At 41.4% G+C, this 14,711-nt stretch overlaps 1 protein-coding gene across 7 annotated transcripts in view; it reads left to right on the top strand.

Annotated features, from left to right (window-relative positions):
- Window positions 1-14,238, top strand: part of cdc42ep3 (CDC42 effector protein (Rho GTPase binding) 3) — a 173,079-nt gene extending 158,841 nt beyond the window's left edge. For 4 of the 7 annotated variants that reach the window (XM_041188494.1, XM_041188497.1, XM_041188498.1 and 1 more), the window contains exon 2: window positions 10,973-14,238. In XM_041188494.1, coding sequence (XP_041044428.1) covers window positions 11,284-12,063 — 780 coding nt within the window. In that variant the 5' untranslated portion in view covers window positions 10,973-11,283 and the 3' untranslated portion in view covers window positions 12,064-14,238. Of the gene's footprint in view, window positions 1-2,474; window positions 2,961-5,318; window positions 5,402-10,461; window positions 10,485-10,972 lie in introns of those variants that run through there. The other 3 variants (XM_041188493.1, XM_041188492.1, XM_041188496.1) reach the window with 3 other exon arrangements.
- Window positions 14,239-14,711: the final 473 nt, after the last annotated feature.

The raw sequence follows: 14,711 nt of genomic DNA, 5'->3' as shown, positions 1-14,711 counted from the left end.
CTTTGTTCAAAGTAGTAAAAAGTAAATTCAGGATTGATGTTAGGAAGTCCTTCATGTAAACAAAGTGATCAACATGAGCTTTCAAAAACACTTTATGAAGACAACTGAATAATGTGTAGGGTAACTAAGGATTCAACACAGGAGTCTAGCACTTGAACATAGTCTAAAAGTTAGAGCCAGATCTTTCAGAAGTGGAATGAGGAAACACTTTATCACATAAAGGGTGGTAGAATTTTGGAACTCTTTTCTGCAAACAGCAATGGATGCTAGATCAACTGTAAATTTTAAATCTGAGATTGATAGATTTTTATTATAAACCTAAAGCCTATTAACCAAAGGATTTAAGTGATATAGGGCAAAGGAATGTATATGGAGTTAGGTCACAAATCAGTCATGGTCTCATTGGCAGCTGAACAGGCTTGCGGGACTAAATGGCCTGCTTCTTTCCTATGTTTCTAGGGGCTGAATGAAAGAGTTCCTATCTCATCCTATAGCCCATCTCATCTCTACATCCCAAGATATTTTGGGCCTAACAAAGGCAGATGATTTGGGAACAAGGATTTCAGCGACAGCCGAGAGCAGCAGATGAGACATGGGCTGTTGGATGTATGGGCAGGGGTTATGACAAAGTTATGTCATAAACCAATGGGTCAACAGGTAGAATGCAAGGATGCTGAGAAAAATACTGTGATCCAACTCTAATTAGGATCAGTTGGTCTTTTATCACTCAGCACAGCCCATTTAGAACCAGAACTTTCTAAAGCCAGAAGTGTTACATATATATCTAAAACTCCCAGCCCATGTGGAAGTTACAAAAGTTGTCAGTGAATTTTCATAATGTAAGAATTAAAGAAAAAGACAAGGATGAGAAAGGGTTATTAGAGCTAACAAACTTATCCCTCCAGTAGACTAATTCTCTCCGCTTAGCATCTACTTTCATTCTGAATGAGCCATAAAGTCTGCATTTCTATGAATCTGCCTGAGAGGCAGTTATTATCCTTTCTGTGAAGAGGTCTATTCATAACTTTCTGATTTAAACTTAGTTATTATTATTAGAAGGCAATGCCTTGCTAAACAGTCTTGTTTTGATGTACTAATCCGGATTCATCTTATGTCATTTATATGCACTCACTTCTAAACATTTTTCATATATGGTATTTGTGGAAAATGGGCCTGACAAAGTGCCTAAGCATCTCTAAAAATCCATAACCATATCTAACTATCTTTTGGATGAGATGTTAAACCGAAGCCACATCTGCCTTCTCAGATGGATGTAAAAGATCCCCAGCACTATTTCAGAGAACAGCAGGGCAGTTATCTCTGGTGTCTTGGCCAATATTCATCTTTCAACCAATATATCACTGAAACAGATTATCTGGTCTTTATCACATTGCTGTTTCTGGGAGCTTGCTGTGCACAAATCGACTGCCAATCTTCCTACATTATAGCAATGACTACACTTCAAACGTACTTCTTTGTGTGCAATGCACTTTGAGACTTCCTGGTGTCATAAAGGTGCTACATAAATGCAAGTTTTTCTTTTGAAACTCAATTATAGCTGAGCTTTCTCATTGCAAAGTGCCTTGGGGCTTTGTTAAAGGCACTATATAAATGCAATATGTTGTCACGTACAATATATAAAGATTAATTTAAATGCATCATGCATTTTTTTTTACAATCCTTCCATTTTCAGCCCAGCGCCACCCTTTTCTTAAAATAAAAGCAAAATACTGCAGATGCTGGAAATCCGAAACAAAAACAAAAATTGCTGGAAAAACTCAGCAGATCTGATAGCATCCATGGATAGAAAGACAGAGTTAACGTTTCGAGTCCGTATGACTCTTCCCTTTCCTTTCTGGGAGCAGGTAGCTGGGGTTTGGCAGGATAAGTTAAATCTAACTGTCTTCACCTCCACTCCTTTGGTCAATGTGAACTTTTTAAACGCTTTCTTGGAGACTCTGTGCTATTCCAGCTAATGTGAATGTATCTGTCTGTGTCTCGACCAAACAGTTACTCTTCTACCATTAGCCCAGCTCATCACCACAGTACAAATATATTCTTGGCTATATAAACACTAGAGAAGAGTTGGGCTCTCAAATCGTTTGGAAAATTCGGACTGGATTGTTAACTGACAAGTATCACACTGTTTTCAGATGACTTGATTATATCATTATATTCACGCTGAGTTTATTCGGATTAAACGCACTTTTTAGTTTCAAAGAATCTTTGAGCTGGTCCAGGTAATGGACTCGGTTTCGAGTCGTTTAAGACCTAAGACGGTGATTGTTAACTGCTCCAGTTCTTTAATCCAGAACTCCAAGATTTCAGTAGTGCTCCCCACTTCCCCAGCTCATCCACCCATCCCACTGTATGGCAGAGCCTGTGATGTGTCTTGCTTCATGCTTAAGGGGGCATGACTGCTCATTGCACCAGCTTCTTTTTCTATATTTATATATTTAACGGGCTCCCTTCGTGCTGCAGAAGTTGAAGTCAAAAGTTACCTGCAGCTCTCCCCTCAAATGTTATTCCTCCCCTATTGTCAGCCACTTGGCAGGCATATGAACCCAGAAGGACTCATCCTCAACCTACCTCCTTCTCCTCCCAGCTGCTCGGCACTAGGGAGGGACGGATAGCAGCGGGAAGACTGTTCCCAACCGATGTGGATGTGACAGACAAGCACAGGTGGACACCGCTTGTCAGGAGCCAAGCGTGGCTCCAACATCTGGCCAGCTGCCACTGAAATTGCCTCTTCAGCACTGCGCGCACACACACACACCCTGAGCACACCACTAACTTCACACGCTGCCAGAGGCTGCTCCGGGGTTGGATTTTCGGCTACTTGCACACCCACCAAAGGGAGAATCTCTCTCTCTCTCTCTCTCTCCCCCTCTCTAATGGACGAATCGGCAGGATAATGGGAGAGATTTAACATCATTCCACCAAGGCTCTGGGGAAAATCTGTAAGTCTCTTTTTACTTATCTTCCTTCCCTTCTCCCGTCTTGAATATGATGTCCAGCTCGTTTCTTTCTGGTTAGATAGAGACCTGCGTGAGTTAAAACAGGATGTAAAACAGGCTCCTAATCTATCAGCTGAACGCTACCCAAAAACCATATCACTAACCCTTTGGACTAATATTTATGGAAATTTTAAAGTGTCAGTAACTGAGCCAATGTTTTACCCTGGGACAGTTTGGATTAAAGAGATAGCAGTAATATTGCGAAGTACAGAAAACAAAAGTTAAAACTGAAGCATCGGCAGAATATGATGTCGTTTTTGTGTGATTTTAAATGTGTTTCAGCTACTGCGCAGGAACAGACTGAGAGAAATGACTCAATTAGATTAACCCTTTAATCACTTTGGTCCAAAAGGGGCTGTGCAATCCCTGTAAAGGGTTGAAGATGGACTCTGTATCTGTGAAACAAAATACTGCGGGTGCTGGAGATCTGAAAGAAAAATAGAAAATGCTGGAAAACACTCGGGCAACATCTGTTTCTGTCTCTCCACTGAGACTACCCGGACCGCCAGCTCATTTTGTGAAGCTAGCCTCTTTTACATAATGCTGAAAGGCAAATGTAAGATGCTCAAATGCATCTGCTGTTATTTATAACCAGAGTAACACAGCTGTGTGACTGTACTTGTTTATGCGGAGTTATGTTTTAGTTACGTTGAACGGCAAACCTTCTGCTTGTATCAATGGCCTCTCTATGTTCCTGACCCGTCCTTGGGACAATTGGTCCGCACCAAATGCGGATAACTGGCGGGTTTGCAGCCAAAGTGAAAACACATTACTAGACGTGGTCAGTCAAAAGGATGTCAGTTGTTGCCGCTCCGGATTTGACAGAGTGAATGGTCTGCTTTTGATGTTGTATGATCCTGTGATGTAAATTGGGTCCCTGTTATGTTTTCTGGTTCCCATACATTAGAAATCATCACACTTTAACTCAAAATGCTGGAGCTTCATTTGACTGTATTTCTTTCAGTGCTGCATGTGGCCAGTGGGCTGATAGAGTGATACATTTTGTTACTGGGCATATGACTGCAGTGCAACAGTGAATTTGACACCCCAGGATATATATTCACATTACAATTAGTTCCTAGCTCTTTACGAACAATATAACAGTGCCCTTATTTGTTTAATAGTAAATTTAAAATACTTATCAGGCTTCTTCATACAAATGTCTAACAATTTGCTTGGTATAGTAGCAGAGACTTGAGGGGGATTTAAAATGCAATTGGGAATGTTAGGGTGCCAGTGGGATGGGATTTGATGGGCTGAATAGCTGTTTCTTGCCTGGGTCTTCTATTCTTATATTCAACTTTCACAGGATGCTAAATTCTGGAATTGTGCAGCCAGCAGGAAGAGAAAGGTGAACTAGAAATTCAAAAGAAAAGCCTTGTATATTATACTATCCCACATCAGATGTAATTGATTTACGCCCCCTTCTCACCAGTGAGCTTATCCATTATGACTAAACAACTGTACATTGCATCACAATCTTATCAACTTTCCTTCCTTCCCCTCAAGCCCCTGGTGTTGCTGGTCTGATACTCTGTACCTCAGACTTCACCCAGGACCCAAATCTTTGTGGGACTTGATCAACAGAGGTTGGAAATTGTGGCACAAAGCCTCTTTCTATTGGCCCTTCAATGGAAATCTGATGGTGCAAAGAGCCAGTTAAGAAAGGGGCACTTAAGAGGTCTTGAGCTTCTACTTGAGCACCGCCCACCTTCAAGGAGTGGAAATATACAAGGACTACCAGCCCTTCCTTCCCCTTCCAGTTCCTCTTCTCTTTTTCTTCTGTGCCAGGTGGCATATGAGGCAGCCCATTTCCCCCACTGCTTTCACTTGCAGCAGATGTTGTGTGCTGTTTCCATAGCAAAGACCCTTTCTCAATTGCCAGGTAGACTTACAACCCTTTGTCAGGAAAACTGGCCAGATGTGCTGGGAGGTTTATCATTCCACTCCCATCAAATATTCCTGGATATCAACTTAGTCTTTAGAGAATAGAACTCTTGTCTCTGTAAGTACTGACTCTTAGATGGGCCAATATCTGAACTATTGAGTTGGAATAACCTCAGGTATACCTCTAGACAGTAGTTCTCAAAACTGGAGACCATGGAGTGTGGGAGCAGAAGGTGGCTGTCGCATGTGCAGCACACAAGGATAGATAGACTGTGCAGTGAGAAGCAGGCACACCTATCTCATTGATACCTGAAAGTAAATACCAGTTTTTGTAAAAGCATTATTAAAACACAATTTATATGCAGTAAATGCAGCACTTCTATATTATGATTACAATATGGTATTACAATTTAGATGGGGATTCCATGATTACTAATCCATTTGAAAAGTGATCCTTCAATCAAAAAAATTTGAGAACTAACACTCGAGGGAATCAGGTATGTAAATGTGACAGGAATAGATTGAACACACTCAAAGCAAAGGAGTCATGGATATGGGAAGAGAATAGAGCCATGGGATTAGTTGATCTAGCAAACAGCTCACATAGACAATGGTCTCTGCCTATGCTGTAAGTTTCAATGGTTCAAAGATTGCCAGGGCTTAGGCATATCACGCGCTATAGGAAAGTCAGAAACACAAATAGCCAAGCATCTATTTATCACAAGGCTACAAGTCAGATGCATAATCATGACAAGTCCACCAGGATTTAGACACATACCCCAAAGTAGTCCCCCAAGGATTACAAACAAACTCACCACTAGACTGCCAGACACAACCAGCCATCGTCATTTGATCAGGCTGTCATGAAGATGTGATTTATGGAAAATAATGATTTTTAACCCACTGAACTATTAAAAACAGTTTTTTTAAAAACACAGACCCAAGTGACTTAAGCTCACAGCCAAGATGGCTACACCATTTGCATTACTGAATATTCCATATTCCAACCCCATTGAGATGGAGACGGCATGTTGCAAAGACCCATCAAAGACAATTGCTGCAAAGAAATGTAAATGAACCATATTTCATATTCCACTAGCACCATGTTCAGGCACTCACCTGGGCGGGGACCAACAATCAAACCTAATCACTTCAGCAATGGGATCGTGGCTAAGAGGAGGAATTCCCAGAACTGATCTAACTAAGTCAAAATCAGAATACGTGATCATGTTTGAATTGCTGGCCAGTTGGAGAGGGTGGTCAGATGACAAGCTAACCCTTTGTATGTTTTAAGCACATGTTTTCTCAGCAGAACTGAGGACAGTAAGCAGCTGAGATCCTTCCTCTCTCTCCACCTAACTTGCCCTGTCTGCTATTGTTCGACTCTCTCCATATGCAGCAGACAGAGATTTTAAAGAAAGAACTTAACTCCACAGCTGTGTCTCCAGAAAAGCAGATAGATAATCTATCTGCAGTTTTTAAACTGCCTCAATGCTAAAAGTAGAAAACCACTGAGTGAAAGCAGCAAGCCCACCAGATTCACCCTGAAGTCAGCTGAGTTGCCAAACTATAGACTTTGAATTCCTTTTAACTTTTATGGACTCTAATTTGACCAACTTCCCCACTCTGTAATCTGTATTTGTGTATATGTGAACTTTGAGTGTGTGTGTGTGTGTGTGTGTGTGTGTGTGTGACTGTGTGTACACATGAAAGTCAGCATATATTTTATTGTTCTACTTCTATCAGTTTAAGTATAATAGAGCTAACCTCTTTCTTTGTTAAATGCAAGAAAACCTGTCCTATTGGTTATTTTATGATCATAGCATGTAAACAGTTAAGTACTCACTGAATTGGTAAGTATAACCCTTTTCAAACAAAAACACCAGTTGTGGTCAAACGAGCAAAGGGCCAATGGGAGAGCCATTCAGTGCCTCCTCACCTGGTCGTAACATAGACACATACCTACCAGAGAGCGCTGGGGATTAGGTGAATATTTGGCCTGTAGTGGGGTCAGATAAATGGCAAATTAAATGTGGTTCATTTTGGTAGGAGGAATAAGGAGACAATTTATTTCTAAAAAACTAAATGGGGGTGGAGGAGAAAGAAGATCTGGGAATATGATACAGAGATCACTAGAAGTTGCAGTACAAGTTGATAATTAGGGTCACTCAGACCCTAATTAAAGCAAAGTGCTGGGTTCATTTCTAGAGAACAAAAATACAAAATCAAAAAAGTAATGTTGAATTTATAATTAACCTTAGTTAGACTACGTCTGGAATACTCTGATCACAATATAAAAAAAAGAATATTGAAGCCCTAGAGAAAAAATCTACAAGGATGTTAATGGAAGTGAGGGAATGCAAATATCAGGAAAGATTCTGAAGGATGAATATGAACATATGGGTGAGATCAGAACAAGTGGCCATATTTCCTGATGACCACCAATAGATCAAGTAGAGAAAATAGGGGTAATTCAGGTGATAGGCTCTACCTTGGTGAAGAAGTTGAAGCTTGCACTAGGAAAGGCTTCTTGAAGGATTGGTAGGCAGCTGTTTGCCACTTAAATTTCCTGCTAGTGCTCATTAGTGAGGCTGCATGGCATTTTAGAGGTTAGTGCTTGACATAACAACAACCATCTGATTGGGAGTAAACTTGCCATTGCAGAGGAAACACCTTTTTATGGTTCAATTTTGCTGAAGGTTCGAAGAGGACTTTTGAAACATTTCTGAAAACTTTCTGAGACATTTGGTCAAGATATCACCAATGCTCTTAACATTTATTCTGGAAATTCTCTCAGGTTTCACTTAAGTGAGTGGGTGCTGTACTTCTGCACCTTATTGGACATTTACAGTAGCCACATATGCATTAAAATTACATCTAACTAGTGCTTGAGTGCTAAACCTATAGGTTCAAATTATGGTAATCAGCAATTAGGCCTAAAATGGCATGCTAAATCTGGACTTTCAAACAGATGTGTCTTCCAAGACAGCATCTATTTAGTGCATGTTTTTATTTCACCAAAATTAACCCTGGTTTCTTTACACAGAGTGGTAAAAACTTGCTGTCTTTATTCTTTCATGGGATATGAGTGTCGTTGGCAAGGCCGGCATTTGTTGCCCATCCCTAATTGCCCAAGAACTGAAAGGCTTGCTAGGCCATTTCAGATGCATTTAAGAGTCATCCACATTGCTGTGGGCCCGTAGGCACATTTGGCCAGGCTGAATAAAGATGGAAGATTTCCTTCCCTAAAGAACATCAGTGAACCAGATGGGTTTTTACATGATCGCTATTATGGCCATCATTACTGAGACTAGCTTTTTAATCCCAGATTTTAGTTTTATTTCCCAGATTTATCAATTGAATTTAAATTCCACCCACTGTTGTGGTAGGATTTGAACCCATATCCCCAGAGCATTAACCTGGGCCACTGGATGCTTAGTCCAGTGACATTACCACTACATCGCTGTCTCCTACCTAAAAGTGGTAATTAGAGTGCAAGGACAGCATTTTTGCCATGTATATGTCCAGGTGATTGATCTTGATGCTTGGACATTTTTTCCTGATTTTAAAAACTTTATTTAATTGTTTTCAAGTGTTCAGCTCCCTGGGGCAACTCTCTGTCTTCAGGGAGCTTTCATTCAGCATTCTCCCATGCCCGCGCTTACATTAGCGCCCGCCCTCCTCCCCGCCCCCACCCTGGCAGTGCTGAGCATTTCAGTGCACACTTCACTCTGGCTGACTGTTAGTTGGCCAGCCAGCATGAAATCACAGTCGGAGGCCAATTGCTGTTGGCGGCCTGTTCCCTGACCGATCCCAGACCCGCCAATCGCTCTCGCCCACCGACTTAAATAATCTGCCCTTGGGTGTCTGTGTTGAAATCTTACCAACCTTTTTGTTGTCTAGTGTAATATAGTCAATGTTCCTTGTTTAATAAACGTTTTATCTTTTTGTGAATCAGTTTCATGGTTTAAAAAGAAATTACAGTCTATCAAGGCAGGTTCCATTCTGGGATCTGACTTGTCCAGTAATGACATCAGCTGGGATCATAACACAAGTGCCACTCCTCACTGGAAGCACTACAGGCCAGGAAACTTGACTACAGCTTCACTCCTCACTTCCGACAGATTTACTAACTCGGGCATCTGAGTAATACAGGGACCTTTCCTTTTGGGCATGGTGTGTGTTGGCTGTGGTTAACCCTGACATCAGGTATCAAGAATAGAAACAATAATGAGCACAGGAGATTAACTGGCCAGTTATCTCAATTCTGTTGGTGGGTCTTTGTTCTGCTTTGGCTGTTGTATTCTTTAAAACAACAATGTTTATACTGCAGAAGTAATTTATTGGGTGTGAAGCACTTTGGTTTGCCCTGAGGATTTGAAAGTTGCTATGGAAATCTAAACTATGCCTTTCCCTTGAACCCTAGAATTTTGCTAATTAGGAAAAGTAAGAAAAATCATATGAACATATTTTTATTTTCCTCAATTGCTTGCTTGATCTGATTGATTTTCCCTTTCTTACTTTTCTGCCTTTGGCTTCTCCTTTCTCAACTTGTTTCTTGTTAGCTTCTTCTACACATCAAACTGCTTCTCATCCATCTTCTCAAGTTACTGAATCCCTTGCGGCTTCCTTTATGCTTCTAATGGATCTTGTCCATCCCTTCACGCTTCTCAAACTACATCCTTTTCTGCATCCAAATCCATCTCTTATAACCCTGTATGTATCTTTGTTGCAGTATTCATCCATCCCATTAGGCATCCGTGTCCATTATATTATTTTGTGTCTTATTAAATGTTGCTGCGTGACGGTGAAAATGTAAGGGATACTATTGCAGGGGACAATATTTAACATTATCTCATTCTCCCTTGCAACTGAAACTAGTTATTGCAACAGTGAATACGTCAGTTTGTAAGTCCATGAGGGACTGAATTTGTTACAAATTCTCAATTCTTTCTCTCTTGCTATTTCTGTCACACTTCAGTATTAGTCACTAGGTAGCAATCACAAACAGGAACCATGTCTGAGTGTTTATTTTAAAATCCCTCTGCAAAGCCTGGGCTCACTGAGGGCAATTGTAGTGCCCCATGACTACCCTAGCCTGGATCAGCTAACAGCTCAGACCAGGGATTCCCGCTTTGGTTATACTGCTTCAGCTATCATGTCAGTCAACTTGAAGCTTTTTATGATGATATTATGGCTCCCTTTCAAACTGCACGGAAAGGCTGCAGCTGTGCTTACAGCTTCAACAATTTTGTGCTGACTGAGGTGAATTGTGCCGTAAATCATCACTACCTGCTGTTGTGGTGAGTCATTCAGACACATTGTCCCCTCAACAATGCAGCTGCCCAGCAGCACAGCCCAACCGGGAATGAGGTTTTAAAAACTGAGCTCAAACAATAACCAAGCAAGTGAACAGGTTTTAGCAACCCTTAGTGAGTGAATATTGTTCTCCTTAGAGTAGAGAAGGTTAAGGGGAGATTCAATGGAGATGCTCAAAATCACGGAGGATTTTGATAAGGCGAAAATGGAGAAACTGTTTCCATCAGTAGGAGGTCGATAACCAAAGGATACAGATTTAAGGTAATTGACAAAAGAACTTTTTCACGCAGCAATTTAGAACACACTGCCTGAAAGGTTAGAGGAAGCAGATTTAATCATAGAATCAAAAGGGGATTAGAAAAAATTGAAAAGGTAAACATTTACAGGCCTGGGTAGTAGCACTAATTTCAAGGAGGTGGCATAAGCATGGTAGGCTGAATGGCCTCCCTTTGTCCTGTATCATTCTATGAATAATGCTCACCATAGTAGTTTCATGATCATTAATGAGTCTAGGATTTTATTCCAGACTTATTAATTAATTAAGTTTAAACTTCTCCAGCTGCCATAGTGGGATTTGAATGCATGGCTTCAGAATATTAGTCTGGGCCTCATGATTACTAGTCTAGTGATATTACCACTATGCTACTCTTCCCCTATTGAGTGAATGTTGATCCACAAGCTAGAATGGTCAGTTGCATTGCAGATCATTCCATATCTATGCTGATAGTCTGTTTGATTTCCTTACACAGATCACCTCGTGTTTCTCAGAGGAGCCAGCCTTTCCAGGTTTTGAGTCACTTGACTGATAAGGACATCATGTTGTTTAGAGCTGCCCATGATTGTGTTTGTCTCCCTTCTTCCTCGCTGTAAAAGAAAAAGACTCTTGTTTGAAGCTGAAAGGGTTTCACAAATTGGCAATGTGATTGGCTTCACTTCAAAATAATTTACGACAAAGAAACAGGAGAGAAGGAACTTGAAGCCTTTTCACTTGGAGGATTTTTATTCATACCTGCTGGGAAAATTGGATGTTTTTGGACATTTATCTGACACTGCCAAAGGGATGCCGGCCAAGACACCGATTTACCTGAAAACAACCAGCAGCAAGAAAGGCAAGAAATTTAAACTGAGGGACATTTTATCCCCTGACATGATTAGCCCTCCACTTGGAGACTTCCGACACACCATTCACATTGGCAATGGAGGGGAGCATGATGTATTCGGGGACATTTCATTTCTCCAAGGGAAGTATGACCTCTTGCCTGGAAATCAAGGCACGGCAAAACTTGGCCAGTATGGAGGGCACAGTGAGTTTTTACGGGCAAACAGCACGCCGAACCCTACTTTCTCCGAGACACCCTCACCAGTGCTTAAGAATGCCATATCACTTCCTAGCATTGGTGGGTCTCAAGCCCTCAACCTCCCTCTACTGACTGCCATGACCTTTGTCTCAAAGCGGGATTTCTCAGCCCCTCCTAAACCTCCTCGGCTCCACCCAGCCACTGAACCACACATGCCAGACAAAGATGAGCAAAGGGGGAATGGGCACATTAATACAGAAGGAAGAGAGGTGAAAAAGTGCCCAAAGGTATTACAGAACGGTGAACCAAACATCAATCACTCACATAGCTTTATGGGGCAATCTAAAGCCCGTAAAAACGTGGAGGAAGATTCCACTCGCTGCATCGCACAGTGCGGAGTGACAAGAACAACCAGTTCATCAGAGGATTCCCTCCTCAACCTCACCGGCTCTCTACTTTCCCTTCAGCTAGATCTAGGGCCTTCTATTTTAGATGATGTCCTCAACGTTATGGATAGGAAGCATCAGCTGGAGGTCAAATAACAGGCACATTCTCAGCAAAGTCGACAAGAGAGAGCTTGGACCTCTCTCACAGTATGCTTGAACCATGGAACCTGTACGTCTGCATGTTGAGCTTGAAGGAGATACATCAGCGTTGCCATCTGCACCTTGGAAACGTTGATTGCAGCATCATCTGTAATTCTCTTTTGACGTTATTGGTGTTTGATGCTCTTTTCAACTGTTGCTCTGATGAACATGAAGGACTGCTGTTTGGCTGTGACACGATTTCCACTGCTGCACCTATGGCAAAGGACATCTTTCGATTTTTTTTCCCAGTCGTTCAACAGACGGACAGTCAGTTCATGTTTCTGCGATCTAGCTGGGTCCAGCTGAACATTGTCAATGGCCAGGTCAAAATTCTGGTACTATAGAGCACTCTTGTGCAACTGATCTTATGCCTGGTGGTTCAATGGTATCCTCCCGTCATTCAGGCAATTATATAAAACACTTAATTCCTTCACAATTATAGTGGTAGTTTGCAACAATCTCTTTGTTTTTGGTTAACTATCGCTTAAGTACCTTCCAAAGCAAAATTGTTTTTGTGAAACATATCGCTTAGATGTACACATGTTGCTTGAAATGAGTGCAACATCTGATACAGAATAAAGAGATAAGTATGGGATATCATGCAGTGTTGGTGTGTCACAGGAATTGTTATTTTCTAATTGTCCCTTGACGCTGGTATTCCCTAAACCAGCAGGGCCACTGACTGCATGAAGCATTCTTTTTCCCATTCATTGAATGTGGGCATCACTGGCTAGGCCAGTATTTATTGCCCATCCCTAATTGCCATTGTTTAGAGGGCATTTAAGAGTCAACCACATCACTGTGGGTCTGGAGTCACATGTAGGCCAGACTAGGTAAGGACAGTAGATTTCCTTCCCTAAAGGACATTAGTGAACCAAATGGGTTTTTACAACAATTGACAATGGTTTCATGGTCATCATCAGACTTTTAATTCCAGATTTTTATTGAATTCAAATGTTGCCTTCTTCCAGGGTGGGACTTGAACCTGGGAATTATCCTGGGTCTTCTCGAAAACTAGTCTAGTGACAATACCACTGTGTCACCCCAGGATTGTTGGTTTAACTCCAGATCAAAATGTGCAACTTATGATCTTCCAGAATGTCTATCATTATGTTTCTCTGTCAGTGCTATGCTAATAATGTAGAAACTGAACTAGGCCATTTGGTCAGACCCTCAATCCTGTTTCACCATTCAATCAGATCATGGCTGATTCAAATCTTAACTCTGTTTACCTGCCATATGGTTTAATAGCCCTGCCCAACAAACATCTGTCGATCTTTGTCTTGAAAATTTCGATCAACACAGAATCCACAACCATTTTTGGGGAACAAATTCTGATTGCCATTACCCCAACAGAGGAAACAGTTCCTTTGAATCTTTTTTTTAACAGAAATCTCCCCATGGCTTCATCCACCTTTTGAAAAGGCATTCAGGGTAGTGGGGAGTCAGAGAAGCCCCGACCTGAATAATAATGGTGTCAGGGTTCAAGCAGTGGAATTTCTTCTCTGTTGCCGCTCCATCCTTCCCAACTTATGCAGCTTTGCAGCACTGAAGGAGGTCATTTGGCCTAATGTGCCTGTGCCAGCTCTCTTAAAGAGTTCTCCACTTAATCTAAGTCCTCCACCCTTGCCCTTAAGTTGCATTTGATAAGATTGGTAGGAGCTTTGCCCTCCTGCTATATAACAGAGTCACCACCTTATCATCTATGAGTAGAGTGGGCTGAGTGACCTGTTCTTGTGTACTTTCTTGCTCACTTCTGGTAGCTTTTAGCAGCAAGTTTAGAATGACATGGCGATTGTTCCATCATTGAAAACATGTAACCCTTGGGTCACAAGTGTCACATTTGTAATGTACAATGTTTTATAATGAGTAACAGAAACTGGTATGATATTCTGCTTAATACAGGCTGTCATTCTAAAAGTACAGCATGAGATAGAACAACTGCCAGTTCGGTTACACTGCTACTGGAGTTCATTCCATTATCAGTGACAGACACGTGTTTACTGTACAATGGAGAATAGGTAAATGCCAAAGATGATATAAAATTCAGAGCAAATCACAAAGAAGCTTTATGAAAACAACTAAGTTATGTTGTCCTTGATGAACTATATTAAAGATTGGCAGAAAATGCGTTAAGAGTCTGGTCTTTTAGCACCAATTATTGTAAATGTGACGCAAATGTGAAATTCCAGATATTTTCTGCTTTACCTCCTAAGAGATTACTATTTTTCCTTGCCAGTTTTATTCCCTTGTCTACTGAAGGCATTGACATGGCATGTATCAGGGTACAGATTCCACATGTGTCGGGGTACCTGCTTCACACATGTTGGGGTGTGGCCTCCACATGTTTTGGGGTAAGAGCTCCACACATGATGGGATGCCTGATCCACGCATGTGAGTCAACAGCTGTTGGTGTATGTGCTGCACCCGTGTCAGGATACACCTCCAAACATGTCAGGATGCGGCTTCATGTCTGTTGGGGTATGGTTACAAGTGTGTTGGAGTAGAATTCCACACATGTTTGGGGTGTGCTAGGTTTAACCCATCACTAAAACACAGTGACCAGAAGAAACCTCCCCACTTTATTTAGACCATTGCCAACA

The sequence above is a fragment of the Carcharodon carcharias genome, chromosome 5 (assembly GCF_017639515.1).
Source record: "Carcharodon carcharias isolate sCarCar2 chromosome 5, sCarCar2.pri, whole genome shotgun sequence".
In the NCBI taxonomy this organism is placed as follows: Eukaryota; Metazoa; Chordata; class Chondrichthyes; order Lamniformes; family Lamnidae; genus Carcharodon; species Carcharodon carcharias.
This window is presented reverse-complemented; position numbering and strand designations above follow the sequence as displayed.